Here is a 13,983-nt window from a genome sequence, read left to right on the forward strand (position 1 = left end):
AGCTAATCTGAGAATTCTTTAGCTCAGTTGAGATAGAAATCACAAAGAGGCAAGCAATACCATCTGAATGAGGCTTTATTGGGGTGTGTGCTTGAGTACAAGGGAAACAGTGCATGGACAGGTTTCCTGAACCGTTTGCTGAGGACACCAGGAGCAAAGCTAACACAGAAGGGGTGGGATCCGGCAGGCACAGTCAGCTGTTGCACACTGAGCTCAGAATTTCTGCACACTTGTTTTCAGATCTTTGTTCTCAGCACCAGGCTTTTCCCTTGACACTGGGATCTGCACATGTGCACTCAGTCTGTCTGCACTCAGCTTACAAAAAATGAAAGAGGTGCTTACTCTGCCACCTGAAGAAGGTCAGTTAAGTTCAGGCCCATTGTACATGTAAAGGTTGCTGGAAAGCTTGGGGAAAGGAGTGAGCAGCTCCTGAACTTGGTCATTGGTGGAAACAATTATTCAAAAACAACTTACATTGAGCAGGAAACCTTGGTGGGGGAAGCAGGGCCCTCCTTGCTGTTTCAGAAGCAGGACAGCCAATAGGTCCATCTGCCTGCTTTCCACTGCCCTGCCAATAAACCTTGTAGGAGGTTTATTGCCTGTACCTATTTTAGGTTCTGGTCCCAATGTCAGGCTCTGATGAGTCCTGACCGCAGTCACAGAGCAAGTCTTCCTATTCTCTCAGCAGACACTGGTTGAAAGCCTACAGTATGGCACATGACATTCTAGTGTTGAGGATATAGGCACAAGGAAGACAAACAAAAGTCCTTGTTCTTACTGAACTTACATCCTGTGCAAAATATATGGTATGTTAATGATAGACGCTAAGAAGGAAAATCAGGAAGGGGGAATGGGAAGTGTGGGGAAGTGAGAAAAGCAGAAAGCCTCATTGAGAAGACAATTTTGAGGAAGGACCTGGAGGGGCTGAAGGATGAGCCATGTGAACACATGAGGAAAATGTATGCTAAGCTGAAGAAATGGCTGGTGAAAAGCCATAAAGAAGGAAGTTAAGAGGGGCTGCTGAGCTGGAAGGGAAAGAGGGAGTGGGAAGTGGAAGAAGATGAGGTCAGAGAAGTGAGTGGGTGGACTGAGGACAGGCCCAGGGGAGGAGAGGACAAGGGCTGGGCAGGAGTGAGGGAAGAAGTCTCTAGAGAATGGCAGGAAGGAAGCAGCAGGAATGGGTGAGATGGGCATCACAGAACATGGGTTCTTTTTTTTTTTTTCTTTTTCATTTTTTTAGATGTTGCTGGATCTTTATTTTATTCATTTATTTATATGTGGTGCTGAGGATTGAACCCAGTGCCTCACACATGCTTGGCAAGTGCTCTACCACTGAGCCACAACCCCAGCCCACCTTATGGGTTCTTGCTCTTGGCTTTGGGGATGTGTACCCCCGCCCCCCACATACCCACATTTCTTTCCTCCCATTCTCCCAATCCCAGCACAGACTATGTGATCTGAACAGTACCCTTCCACTCTCTGGGCCTTGGTTTCCTGTCTATTCAATGAAACTTGGATCTGTTAGTGTCTGCGGGTCTCCTAGCTCTGACTTCTGGCACTTTGTAGCCTCATGCTATGATCCCTCTCCATCCTGCCCCTTCTCCAGCTGAGATGGGGATAGCAATGGGACAGGAACAACTCCTAGTCCTTCCAAGGTTTTGCAAAGGTTTGATCCTCCGCCTGGTGATCTCAGCTTGGCCAAGAGCCTCTTATTCCCTGTCTGGCTCACTCTCTCTTTCTCCTAGGGCTTCTAAGGAAAAATAGCAGTACCCTGATCTGACTGGTTTTACTGTTTCCTCCCTCAGATGGGTTCCTGAAGTTTAGGAAGCAGCAGCCATTTTAGGCTCAGCCCTAGGGCTGATAAAGCTGTGGCCACTCCCAATAGTGCAGCCCAATTTTGGCTCCACACCCATTTCTGCACTGGTCTTAGAGTGGGAACAGTAGAGCATAGTGATCTCAGCCATTCTGCATATAGCATGGGCTTATGCTGAATACACCGAAGCCAGCCTGCCTGGATTCAAACATCTACTCTGCCACTCACTAGCCATATGACCTCAGTTAAGATGGGATAATAATCTAATTTTACAGAGCTGCATGAAGACAGGGGAGTATATATGTTTGCTGTTAGCACTACGCACCCTCTTGTATCTTCATGTCGTCAGGCCCATCTTACAAGGAAGCTAGAGAGATGGGCCGTACAGGGGACTCTAGCCTTGTCAATGTGTCTCTGAAGCCTGTGCATTAACCTGGTACCTGAAGATGTGACCTTAACTAGTTTGTTTGGTTTTAAATTGTGAAATATTATTTTGTAAGCAAGGGTACAAATAACATATAGGAACAGTGAGAATAACAATAAAACACTTAGGAAATAATGACCAGGTGCAGGGGCTGGGTTGTGGCTCAGTGGTAGAGAACTTCCTTAGCATGAATGAGGCACTGGTTTTGATTCTCAGCACCACATTAAAAAAAAAAAAAAAAAGTCCAACAACAACTAAAAACAAAACAAAACAAAAGAACAACCAGGTGCAGTGGTGCATGTGAATAGTTCCAGCTACTAAGGAGGCTAAAGCAAGAGGATTAGATTGCTTGAGCCCAGGAGTTTTGAGGTCAGCCTTGGCAATATTGGGAGACCCTGTCCTAAAGCAAACAAACAAAACAGTAACAAAAACAATAAAACTTCCCAAATTTAAAACAATCTAACACTTCAATGTCTACCACTGAACTTTGGGTGGATTATTTAACCTTTCTAGGCCTTAATTTCTTTACCTGTAAAGGAGGATAATGGATAATGAAGTTCAGTGAAAGTGAAGTGCTTCAGGTTTAATTCTGCCACTAGCATTACCATGTGATGTAGCAAGGCTGGGTGGAGTTTGTAAGAGTTCACAGTCTTGGGATTCTTGTTTGTGTCCAGGGGCCAAGGTAGAAATGCTAGAGGGCATCTGTAGAGGTTACTCTGGATCCTGGGGGAGGATTGGGTGAGTGGAGGCTGTAGGCTGAGAGGCTGGGTCAGGGATTGAGGGAGAAGACACAAAACTCAGAGCCACATAACCCAGGCACACTTGAGGCCATAAATCTTGAACTGAGTCTCCAGGGACCCAATAAGGCTGATAAGGAGAATTCCTCAAATGAGGGCTGCAACAGGTCATGGGATGAGCCCTGCCAGGCCCTTTAAGAATGTGTTCCTGCCTCCATTCTGTCATTCCCTCATATTTGTCCTGGCCTCTGGCTCTAGGTCAGGGGATAGCAAAGAAAAGATGATGCACCAGGCCACTCTTGTTCACCAGGGACATGAGGTGGCTGTGCTGCAGAAGCAGAGAGCCATGGTAGAATAGGAAGCAAGGCAGACAGTGGATGGAGGTGCCACTCCTCAGCTCTTCCACCCTGTTCTCAGCTCCCTGTCCCCTTGATGATAGAACGCTCAGGGCTTAGTCCTTGTGCCTCTTCTCTTTCCCCGCCCTCCAGTTATGATCTCATCAGCCTTTAAATACCATTATATGCAACAGATCCCCAAAATTAGATCTCTAGCCCAGTCCAAACTCCAGACTTCAGACTCCCATGTACAACCACCTACTGGACAGATTTTCATCCCCCAAACCTGCTCCTCCCACATTCTTTCCTATCTCAGTAAATGGCAAATTCAGTCTTCCAACTGCTCAGGCCAAAAACGTTGAAGTCATTCCTGACTCCTCTTCTCTCTCACATCCCACATGTCAGTAAATCTCTTAGGTGTTACCTGCAAATGTATCCAGAATACAACCACTTTCACCACCCCAGCTCAAGTCACTATTGTCTCTCTGATTTCAGCAGTGATCATCTTTATTTATTTATTTTTCCACCTCTCCAGTGCTAGGGATCAAACCCAGGGCCTCATGCATGACAGGTAAATGCTCTACCACTGAGTCATATCCCCAGCCCTACAGCAGTGGTCTTCTGACGGTTTTCCTAAACCTCTTCCCTTGCCCAGGCATCTAGACTCAATACAGAAGCTGGATGATTATTTTTAAAAATGTGTGAGATCTTTCCTGTCCTAAATCTTCCAGTGGCTGACAAGGCCTGACACCAACAAATTCTGTTACCTTTCCGATCCCTGCTACTCTCCCCTACAGCCCGATGGCCTTGCTGTTCCTTCACGGTGCATGTTTCCACTGTAGAACCTTTGCAATGGCTGTTCCATATTTTGAAGACTATTCCTTCAGATATCTGCATGCCTTATGTTTTCCCCCTGTGCCTATGCTCTGTATATCAACAAGTAGAGAGAAGGCAGTATTAAAAAAAGGAATGCAAATGTGATAAATTTTAAATACACCGGTTATAAATGCCACTCAAATGTTTTAAATAGTTTTCCTGAGGCAATGTGAACACTCCCCCACCCATCTGGTTTGGGGATCCATACTGCACCCTAGTGGTCATTGTGGGAAAAGTCCTATCCTCTGGTTATTCTGCTTGGGGTCATAGATATAAGCTTTGTTCCCATTTGACCTGACCTGGGCCATCTTCCTCCAGGGACTCCAAATGAGCTGTCCAAGTTGCCTCTGCTTGGCGTGAGAAGATACAGGAGTTCAGTAGGAATTTCAGATCCTCAGTTGTCCACTGAGTGAGCTGGGTAAGTGATCTCACTCTCCCCACTAGTGAAGGGGTTTCAAATACATATTTTCTGGGGCTTTGAGGAATGAAAAAGAACATAGAAGGCACTGTGTTCAGTACCTTCTATGTTCTCTATAACTGTTATCTACTTTTAGAAGAGACTCCTGGACAAGTGTGAGGAGATGAGGACTTGACTCACTCATGTTGGGTGAAGTGGGTGAAGGGAGTACATGGTGAGGTGACTGAAAGCTACTGTCCTTGCCAAGGCAGTTGACTACTGTTGTTCCTCCCCTGACCCCCAGTAGTTACTTGCTGAGGCTGTCCTGGTATAGGCTTGAGGCTTGACTATGCTGATGCCATGTGGCATGGGGAGACTCTCTTGATCTTTATGACCCAAGTGTTACCCTCAAGACAACTCAGGACAGCACATGGGCAGGACCCATTACCTCAGATGCAGAAACCAATGCTCACTGTTAAGAAACTGCCCAAGGAGAGAATTGAGGCAGCAAGACAGAAATTCTATATATTTAGCTTTTTCTCAGGTTTTCCAGGAGGCTGTGCATCAGAAAAAGCAACCTCATAAAGCCTGAGCTCAGGGCAAACCTGGTCATGGGCAGGACTTCCACATGAGCTCTGTTTGCAGATATCAGAGAGGCAAACAACTCAATTTTCTGAGGAGTCATCTCCCTCCTGGTACAGGATGCTTCTAGGTTGGCAAACACAAGGCCTAATGTGGCATGTCTCTTCTTGGATTAGCCTTTGTAGATAGAGGGGTCAGAGTGGCTTTGAAATCTCCTGGGGATCCTCACACTCTAAAGACCATGGAAGACAGTATGGGACATCCATGCTAAAGCTGTCTGGGGTTTGGGAGGCAGAACTTTCCCTTGGGTTGTGGGTGAGTAGACTAATGAAGAGGTACCCTGGCAAGGTTCTCTTAGGAAACAAGGTCCCCAGGCTTTCAGGCATGAAGCAAGAAGGCCAGCATCATAGGAAGGGCACCCCCCACCCCCAATCTTAAATCTACAGGACCCAATTACTTGGACTTTGCATTTCCCTCAAGTCTGACATTCCATTTTCCCCTCCCTGATCTGTTCTCAGGCATGGCTAAGACAGGATCCAGAGCTGTTTCAGGCAGATCCTGCAATCAGGAGGGCCTGCTTCATCTCCAGTCCTCCCACCCATTGCATCAGACTGGCACTGCTGCTGAGAGGAGCCAGTCCTGCAAGACAAGCCAGAGGGAATTCCAGAGATAAGAGTTTGGTTTCTGGAAAATTCTGACCCATGAAAGAAATCCTGTTAAGAAAGTGTAGAACTGGAAGGGGGAGAAGACAGGACCCGATTCTCAAGAAGCAATGGTGTGGGATCCTGGTCCACAGATTCCCTTAAAACACAGGATCTAAGTGTAAAATTGTATTCAAGACTGCTTGTGCTGTGAAGAATCAGACAGACCTATGAGAAACAGTATTCCCTTGCTGAGGTGGCCTGGGGCTCCCTTGGAGCTCAGAAGCGGGCTGGTTCCCCTGCAGACCCCAGGCATCATATCCTAACTCCCTGATCTGAATCTCTTCTTTGCAGGGTCAAATCTTATCACCCTCATCCTCTTTTATCTGGATCTCTGGATCACCTCTGCAGCCTCTTGGTTCTGCTTCATATATCAAAACTGCCTTCCGATCCTTTTCACACACTTTTACCTAAGAGGCTTCTCTAGAACAGGGTAGTAATATAAGGTCCATGGTCAAATCAAGCTTGCTAGCCAGTTGTGTTGGCAGTAATCCCAATAGCTGGGGAGGCTGAGGCAGGAGATCATGAGTTCAAAGCCAGCCTCAGCAACGTAGCGAGACCCTGTCTCTAATAAAATATTAAAAAGGTCTGGGGACGTGGCTCAGTGGTTAAGTGCCCCTGGGTTCAATCCCTGGTACGAAAGGAAAAAAAAAATAAAAATAAAAATAAAAAAAATCTAGCCTGCTGCCCGTTTTTGCACAACCCATGAGCTAAGAATGTAATTCACAATTTAAAAATTTGCCAGGCAAGTGCTGTTCCACTGAGCTACATCCTAACCCAAATATCCTCATGTTTTTCCCTGTCCCCCACCAGGGCTGGGGGATGGAAGCTTCAGGCAACCAGGCAAGTGTTCTACCACTGAGCTATATGCCCTGCCCTACAATTTTTAAATGGCTGGGAAAAAGTCAAAAGTATATTTTGTAACATATATAAGTTACAAGTGATTTTTCTTTAAATTTTTTTTTAGTTGTTGATGGACCTTTATTTTTTAAAAATTTTTTTTATAGTTATAGATGTACAGAATGCCTTTATTTATTTTTATGTAGTGTTAAGGATCAAACTCAGTGCCTCACACTTTAGGCAAGTGCTCTACTACTGAGCTATAGCCCCAGCCCCTGGACATTTATTTTATTTATGTGCCTCACACATGCTAGGCAAAAGCGTTCTACCACTGAGCTACAACTCTAGCCCCCTAAACGTGATTCTAAGTAAGGTGAGATTATGTACTATCTATGGCTGTGTTCACACAATGGCAGAGTTGTCTAGTTGTTAACAGAAACTGTAAGTTGCACAAAGTCTATTACTCTAGTTGCTTACAGAAATATTTCCTGACTGTTGCTCTGGATTAGGAATTTGGCCATGCTGTTCTACTTAGAGTTCATCAGTGGTTCTCATCAGCTGACACACATCTACCTTTCCAGTCTCATCCCAATCTGAACAATTCTTCCTCAAGCCCCGGCACATCTGCCTCTCGTAGTCCCAATACACAAGTGGCATCTGGAAAGCATGCAGCCATTCATAAGGAGCAGCCTGGTAGGCATTCCATCCCTTTATTTGGATAGCATTCTGGAGAAATGCTTACCAATTTTTCCAGATACCAAATGTAATTTTCATGAACTTTGAGTTCCTCTGATGAATCAGGCACCTCCATATCTGCTTTTCATTTAATCCTCACAACCCTGATGAGGTAGGTGAAACTTCCACTCCATCAAGTGGCAAGTTGTGAGCAGAGTTAGAACCTGAAGTCAGACCTCTTGCCTCCTGCTGATTCTGAGATGCCTTCACAGAGTTCACCCACCTAATCCACCACTTTAAAGACCTAACAGATGCTTGTGGTATTTCTACTGTGTGTAGGGTCACAGACCCTATGCTAAATGGGCCCAAAGAGAGGAAGTTTTGTTGTTTTCTGTCATTTCTTGTCTGTTCCCATGCTATACCTCAATCTTTCAAAGTAGGTTGGGTGAGGACCAAAGGGAAACCCTGCTCTTCTTACAAAAATGCCTGAATTTGGAATTTCACATCTCAAATTTCCTTCTGCTGCTCTGGGGATCAAGGTTTGTTTTGAAGCAGAAGGAAGCTGCTGGAAATCTGGTCTCCATACTAGAGGGTTACCAATGCAAAGGGAGCCAAATTAATTTAACTGTTGACACACCTGCTTTAAAGGAGCCTGAAGAATGCCTCCAGTGGGCTTCTGGGCATAAACTCTGGACTATCCACATACTTCTTTGAATATTCAGAGGTCCAGAGCTCAGAGAAAATCAACATGGCTGTTGAAGGCCTAGGAAAAAGCAATGCAGGACAGTTGTCTATATGAGACTCTTTATCAACCAGAGAGGAGTTAGGATTACACTAGTCAGTTCATAGAGGCCACAGTGTGAATCTGGTAAAAGGAAAAGCTTGTTCTACGCCCTTTATTATGGGAGATGGCTAAACTGTCACTGGACAGGCTCAGTGATGTGGTATAAGAAGCATCAGGAACTTGAGAAAACGGAATTCTATAAAGCAACCTGACTTTCTTGTAGGTCTAGAACTGACAGTATTAGGAAACATTAAAAAGAAGTTCATCTAGATAGCTCCAAGACAGCTTTTGGCAAAATACAGTAACACTTAGGAAAGATGGTTAGGTTTAAGATGACAGGAGTGATTTCAAATTTGGTGTACAAATTTAGTATTTGGTATTTCAGGCTGAGAATTTGCAGAGATCTATCTGATGTTGCAAGCATTTTCAGGAGGAGGAACAACTGGGAAAACTGAAACTATGACTAAGTGCCATGAAGCCAGTTTTGGGCAAAAATTCTGATTTGTCCAAATAAAACCCAATATTCCCCCAACCCTCAGAGCAATCACAGTGATGATTTGAGGAGACTCTTTAAATATATCACTGAAAACCTAGTGACCATACAATCAGAGATCTGGCCATAGCGAAACACTTTATACATGTAGGAATAGACAAGGGGATTTCTGAAACACTCATGCTTGGATGTATCAGTACAAGACAGCACATGAGGCTGTGGTCTGCCAGGCAGTGAGGAACAAGCATGATTTATCTGCTGGCAAATAAGTCTCCACTACATCTAATTATTCTTTTATCTAAGTGCATCTCGATCTCAGTCCTGGACATCAAAGTAGTCAATTACTGGCTCCTTTGCTATCTTCTGTAAATTACTGCTCCCAGGATTCCTGAAAAGCAAACAAAAGAACAATCAATCTTTTCTTCTTTGGGGGAAAGAGACACAGGTCTTCAGAAAGTTAAGGATCAGCAGATTAGCCACTTGTGAAGCTTTGATAAGATAGAGAGGCAAATGCGAGCTGGTGGTTATTGAAATTTGGTGATGGGTACACAGGTGTTTATTAGTTAATACCATTCTAACCTGAAAGTTTCTCCATAACAGTATTTTTTTTTTTTTTTTTTAAATTTAGAGACAGGGTCTCACTAAGTTGTAAGTTGTTGAAGCCTTGAGCTTGCTATCCTCCTTTCTTAGCCTACCATGTTGGCTGGAATCACCGGCAGGTGCTGCCATGTCTGGCCTTCCATAGTAGTTTTATAGCAAAATCAAACAAGTTAAAAACAAAAAAGGTAGCATGGCATAAATAAGCCAATGAACAGTGTTCATCAGAGTCCAGGCTGCTTGGTTTCCAGGGGTAGAGAGGAGCTGGCTCTATGGAGCTACATGGCCCTTGGCTGAGGCTTAGACATAGAAATACCAATTGCTCTGACCCTCATGGTGACTCTGTAAACTGCTCTTATTATCCTTCCAGAGGTTTTGTGCAGGAAGTACAGAACAGTTACTGCTAGGATTTCTGAGTGGAAGGCCAGAAAGGAGTAGAGACTCTCTAGGTTTCAGAGTAACTTTCAGACATGCTGCCTTGGTCATAATAGGGCAGCTGGGCTCCCCTCTTGACAAAGGAGAGGAAGAGAGTGAGGATATGCTCTTTCCCTGCTCCTGTTTGAGAAAACATCTGGCAGACTTGCTACTTGCCAACTTGTTTTCTTCTTTAAATCACGAATGTGTTTTTGTGGTAAAAATAATTCAAGCCACTTAGAAGTAGACAAAAAAATGTGGAAGTCCCCACTCACCCTCTTCACTGCCTAATTCTTACCCCCAATCCCACTTTCATCTCCAGAGTGACTATTGTTAATTATGTGATGTTCCAGTTCTAAATCATTAGTTATGACAGACTAAATCCATTTTCTACCTATATTGTGGAAATTATGTCCAGTCACTGTACTCCCTGGAGTGAAACTGGTATTACAAACATCAAACTTGTCTTCTGCGGCTTAAACAAATGTGTCTGATAGCCAAATAAACCTTATATATTTGAACATGGCACCCTAAGGCCAAGCCCAGAGAGGCCAGTAGTGGCTGGTGCAGCCCAGGCCAGTTCAGCCCCTGATGGCGTCTCTACCAGCCAGGTCCCTTTGGAAACAGCTGAAGAATTCTTACTTGTCTGTCTGCTGTCTGTGATGAGGAATTGGTGGTGGAGGTCGTGTCTGCATTTCCCTTTCAAGCACACCTGTCAGTGTGGTAGGTGGACAAATGGACTTCCCCCTGAGGAGTCAAAAAACACAGTAATGAACAAAGACGATCACTTGTATAGATAAGCAGACAGTCAGAAACTCAGTTTGTGACTTTGGCACTATAATTGCTGAGCACTCTCTACTATGACCTGTCTTCTCTTGGGCATGGTTACTTGCATTCAACCCCATCTCTTCCACCTACCCCTGCTGGGCCTGTTGCCTCATGTTACACTTCACTATCTTCCTTGGGAAACTCTGACTCCCTTGGGTTCTTTTTAAAAATTTTTTGTGATGCTGGAGATCAAACCTAGGGCCTTGCACATGCTAGAAAAGCTATATTTCCAGACCCAACTTAGGTCCTCCCTTTCCCCTTCTGGCTCACACTACTGCCTAAGTTTCCTTTGATGGTAAAATACTGTTCACATGGTATGCCTTGAATCAGAGTCCAGCATTTGTTCTATTTCTCTCATGCCAGGAAGATGAAGCCAGGGAGGGACAGAGGGAGGAATAAAAGACAGAAGGGAAAAGGGACAGATATGATGAAAAGGCATACCTTTAGGCCCCCAAGGTCTGTTCCCTCTACCTACAGAAATAAATCCTCTAGCATCTTCCATAGATTAGGGCACACATGAGGCTTTGGGTATGTGTGCCTTATGGAATGAAGCATGGAATTCACACTCTGGCTCAGATCTTCAGATCATAATGAAAGGCTGGCCCAGCAAAGTAGCTTTCCCTTCTATTCTTCCAAAAGGAAGAGACAAAAGGAAAGCAAATCCCAATAGACCCTGCCTCCTGGGTCCAGTTGGCCTTGCTGAGTTCTTCCCGTGACAGTCAGATTAACCTACCTGATGGCAGTGACTACAACGTTGCGCTTTGGTTCACTGTCATAGCTCACGCTCTCCAGACCATAAACTTGGGCCAAGTCATGGATGATTCGGCGGTGGTCTCTGTTCATGGGAGGGAAGCTGTGGCTTTTCTTACTATTCTTTCCCTATATTGAGGAAATAGATAACTGATTGATAACATCATCTTAAAAATAGAAAATGCTTATAACTGGGCTGGGGATGTAGCTCAGGCCTTTTTATTTTGAGATACGGTCTTGCTAAGTTGCTGACGCCCTTGAATTTGTGATCTTCCTGCCTCAACCAACTACCTGAGTTCTGAGATTACAATGATGCGCAACTGCACATGGCTTTGGGCCTTTTTTTAAGGAGTCTACCTGCTATTACTCTTTGAGCACTAGTCATACAAAGTTTTATCTTTATCCAAGAGTTTCTGTCCTGACTTTGGAGTAACAAAGAAGGAGTGTGCTATCTAACACACACACAGCCCTCTGAGATCTGAGGGCCTTGCAGGAGTTCTAAATATTCTACTTAGTCATGTGACTATCATTCCTTGTCCAGAGTTTCTTTGCCCCCTCTGAAGCACTGAGCTGTGATTTTTATTAACATTTAATTTGACTGCATATTATTTTCTGCAATGACTGAACCTAGACAAGCTTCCATGGATGTTATAATGCCTGGGTTTTGGGGAAAGATTAGAATCCTCAAGCAAACTATTAATTTTTTCTACAACTACTCTAAGCTGATGGTGTTTCTAGGACTTGATCTCTTATCAAGCTGGCCTTAGAGGAATGTCCAGTTGGATGTTTTGACTTCAACCTTATTCACAGCCTCCACAAGGGTTTCCATTTCCTTCTCAACATCACTGACAAACTTTAAGTCCTTCCTGAAATGAGAAATCACCAGTTAATTTTGTTTGTTTCTATTCTTCCAAGAATCCCTTCCACTCACCCTCTGCCTATAAAGTAGCATACAATGTACAATGCTGGCAGAAAAGAAGTCAGGAACTGTCAGATAGCAGACAGCCATGATAAAGGGGAGAGAGGGAGGGAGGGAGGGAGAGAGAGAGAATATGAATATGAACAAATACGAGAAGAGAAAGGAGGAGACATAGCCATCAGAGCACCAGGAAACAGGAGAAAAATAAGAACTACTACTGACCCAGTAAGAATCATGTAATTGTGAGACTTGGGTGGACAGAGGTGAAATGTGGCTCAGAGATGCTACGATTTAGTCTACTCTAGCTCTTGATAGGCTCCAACTCCAACCACAGGGCACCCACCTCCCCACCAAAGTTCAGTTAAGGAAACAGTTTTGAAAAACTAAGGCAGGATTTTTATTAAACAACACCCAATCTTTTACAATAGGTAAATAAACTTTGCCTGCCTTAGTCACAGAAGGAATACATATTAGTTTCTATGTTAAAATACTAAATACTCTCCTAAGCCATTATTAATAGAAAAAAGTTACATACCTGGCATCATCTTTCAAACTATCACTGAATTTTGATCCTGAAGAACGTATATTAAAAGGATCAGAATCATCACTGATATCAAATGCCTCTGCTAACCTCCTGAAAATGAGAGAAGTTTTTGCAAACATAAGGAAAGGAGTAGAGGAAACTATCTTATAGAGTCCTTTCTTACCTATAGGAGATATGCTCCAAGACCTCAAATGGATGTTTAAAACTGTAATAGTACCAAGCCCTATGCATGATATGTTTTCCTATACATACATATCTATGATAAAATTTAATTTATGAATTAGGTACAGTAAAAGATTAATAAAAACAGCACAGATTTTAGCAATGTTAACATGTGATTTTTTTTCCCCCCTTAAGTTGAGAACTTTTACCTTTTTACTTATACACTTCATTTCTTCTCTTCGGCAAATCTGAATTGCCAGTCACTACTCTTGTGCTTCAGAGCCATTATTAAGTACAATAAGTGTTATTTGAACATAAACATGTGATATTGCAATAGTCAATCTAATAACTCAGATGGTTACTAAGCGGTTACTAGGTGGGTAGTGTATTCAGTGTGGATACTGGACATAGGCGTGATTCATATCCCTCACATGATGGAGTGGGGATGGTGTAAAATTTCATCAGGCTATTAACAACAGAGTGAAATTTAAAATCAGTAAATTTTTTACTTTTGGAATTTTCCATTTAATATTTTTGATCTGCAGTTGACTGTGGGTCACTAAAACTGGAAAGCAAAACTGCAGATAAGGGGTGACTACTGTAATAATATACAGGGATTACAATGTCCTAAGTTCCTTATATATTAGCCATTTGATTTCAGTAAAATGGATGACTAAAAAAAGAAAACAAGATGTGGTATCGTCTTCATAGAATAAAATAAACAAAAAAAGACCTATGTGGGTCTGAGCAAGCTGAATATTAGAGATTTTTATTATTTGGGGAAGAGAAGGCTGGTGTATGACATTACTGGAAATGGTCAATGGGGAATGACTTTCTCTGAGGCTTAACATAGGTACCTAAGCTAGGAAGGTAGCTCTGTGGCAGACTGCATATTTAACATGCACAATGTGTTCGGTCTGATCCCCAGCATCAAAAAAAAAAAAAAAAAAAAAAAAAAAAAAACCAAATCATAAAATGGACATATAAACACCAAAATTAAAATCCCATCACAAAAATCTGGAAAATAAAAGCAGAAAGAATTTCACTGGGAAACATACGTACCGTATTTGTTTGTTTAAGACATGGTTTCCTTATCTTGCCTAAGCTGGTCT

At 43.3% G+C, this 13,983-nt stretch overlaps 1 protein-coding gene across 2 annotated transcripts in view; it reads right to left on the minus strand.

Annotated features, from left to right (window-relative positions):
- Positions 1 to 57: 57 nt before the first annotated feature.
- Nfx1 (nuclear transcription factor, X-box binding 1) overlaps positions 58 to 13,983 on the minus strand; it is a 75,947-nt gene continuing 62,021 nt past the window's right edge. Inside the window, exons 20-25 of one of the 2 annotated variants that reach the window (XM_046457137.2) lie at positions 12,701 to 12,799; positions 12,046 to 12,112; positions 11,230 to 11,375; positions 10,311 to 10,415; positions 8,018 to 9,045; positions 58 to 4,660 (exon numbers count right to left, since the gene is read on the minus strand). In XM_046457137.2, coding sequence (XP_046313093.1) covers positions 8,973 to 9,045; positions 10,311 to 10,415; positions 11,230 to 11,375; positions 12,046 to 12,112; positions 12,701 to 12,799 — 490 coding nt within the window. In that variant the 3' untranslated portion in view covers positions 58 to 4,660; positions 8,018 to 8,972. Of the gene's footprint in view, positions 4,661 to 8,017; positions 9,046 to 10,310; positions 10,416 to 11,229; positions 11,376 to 12,045; positions 12,113 to 12,700; positions 12,800 to 13,983 lie in introns of those variants that run through there. The other variant, XM_058578085.1, reaches the window with a different exon arrangement.

This window comes from Marmota monax, unplaced genomic scaffold (genome assembly GCF_021218885.2).
Source record: "Marmota monax isolate L192 unplaced genomic scaffold, Marmota_monax_Labrador192_F-V1.1 WCK01_AAM20220418_F8-fsc00069, whole genome shotgun sequence".
Taxonomy (NCBI): domain Eukaryota; kingdom Metazoa; phylum Chordata; class Mammalia; order Rodentia; family Sciuridae; genus Marmota; species Marmota monax.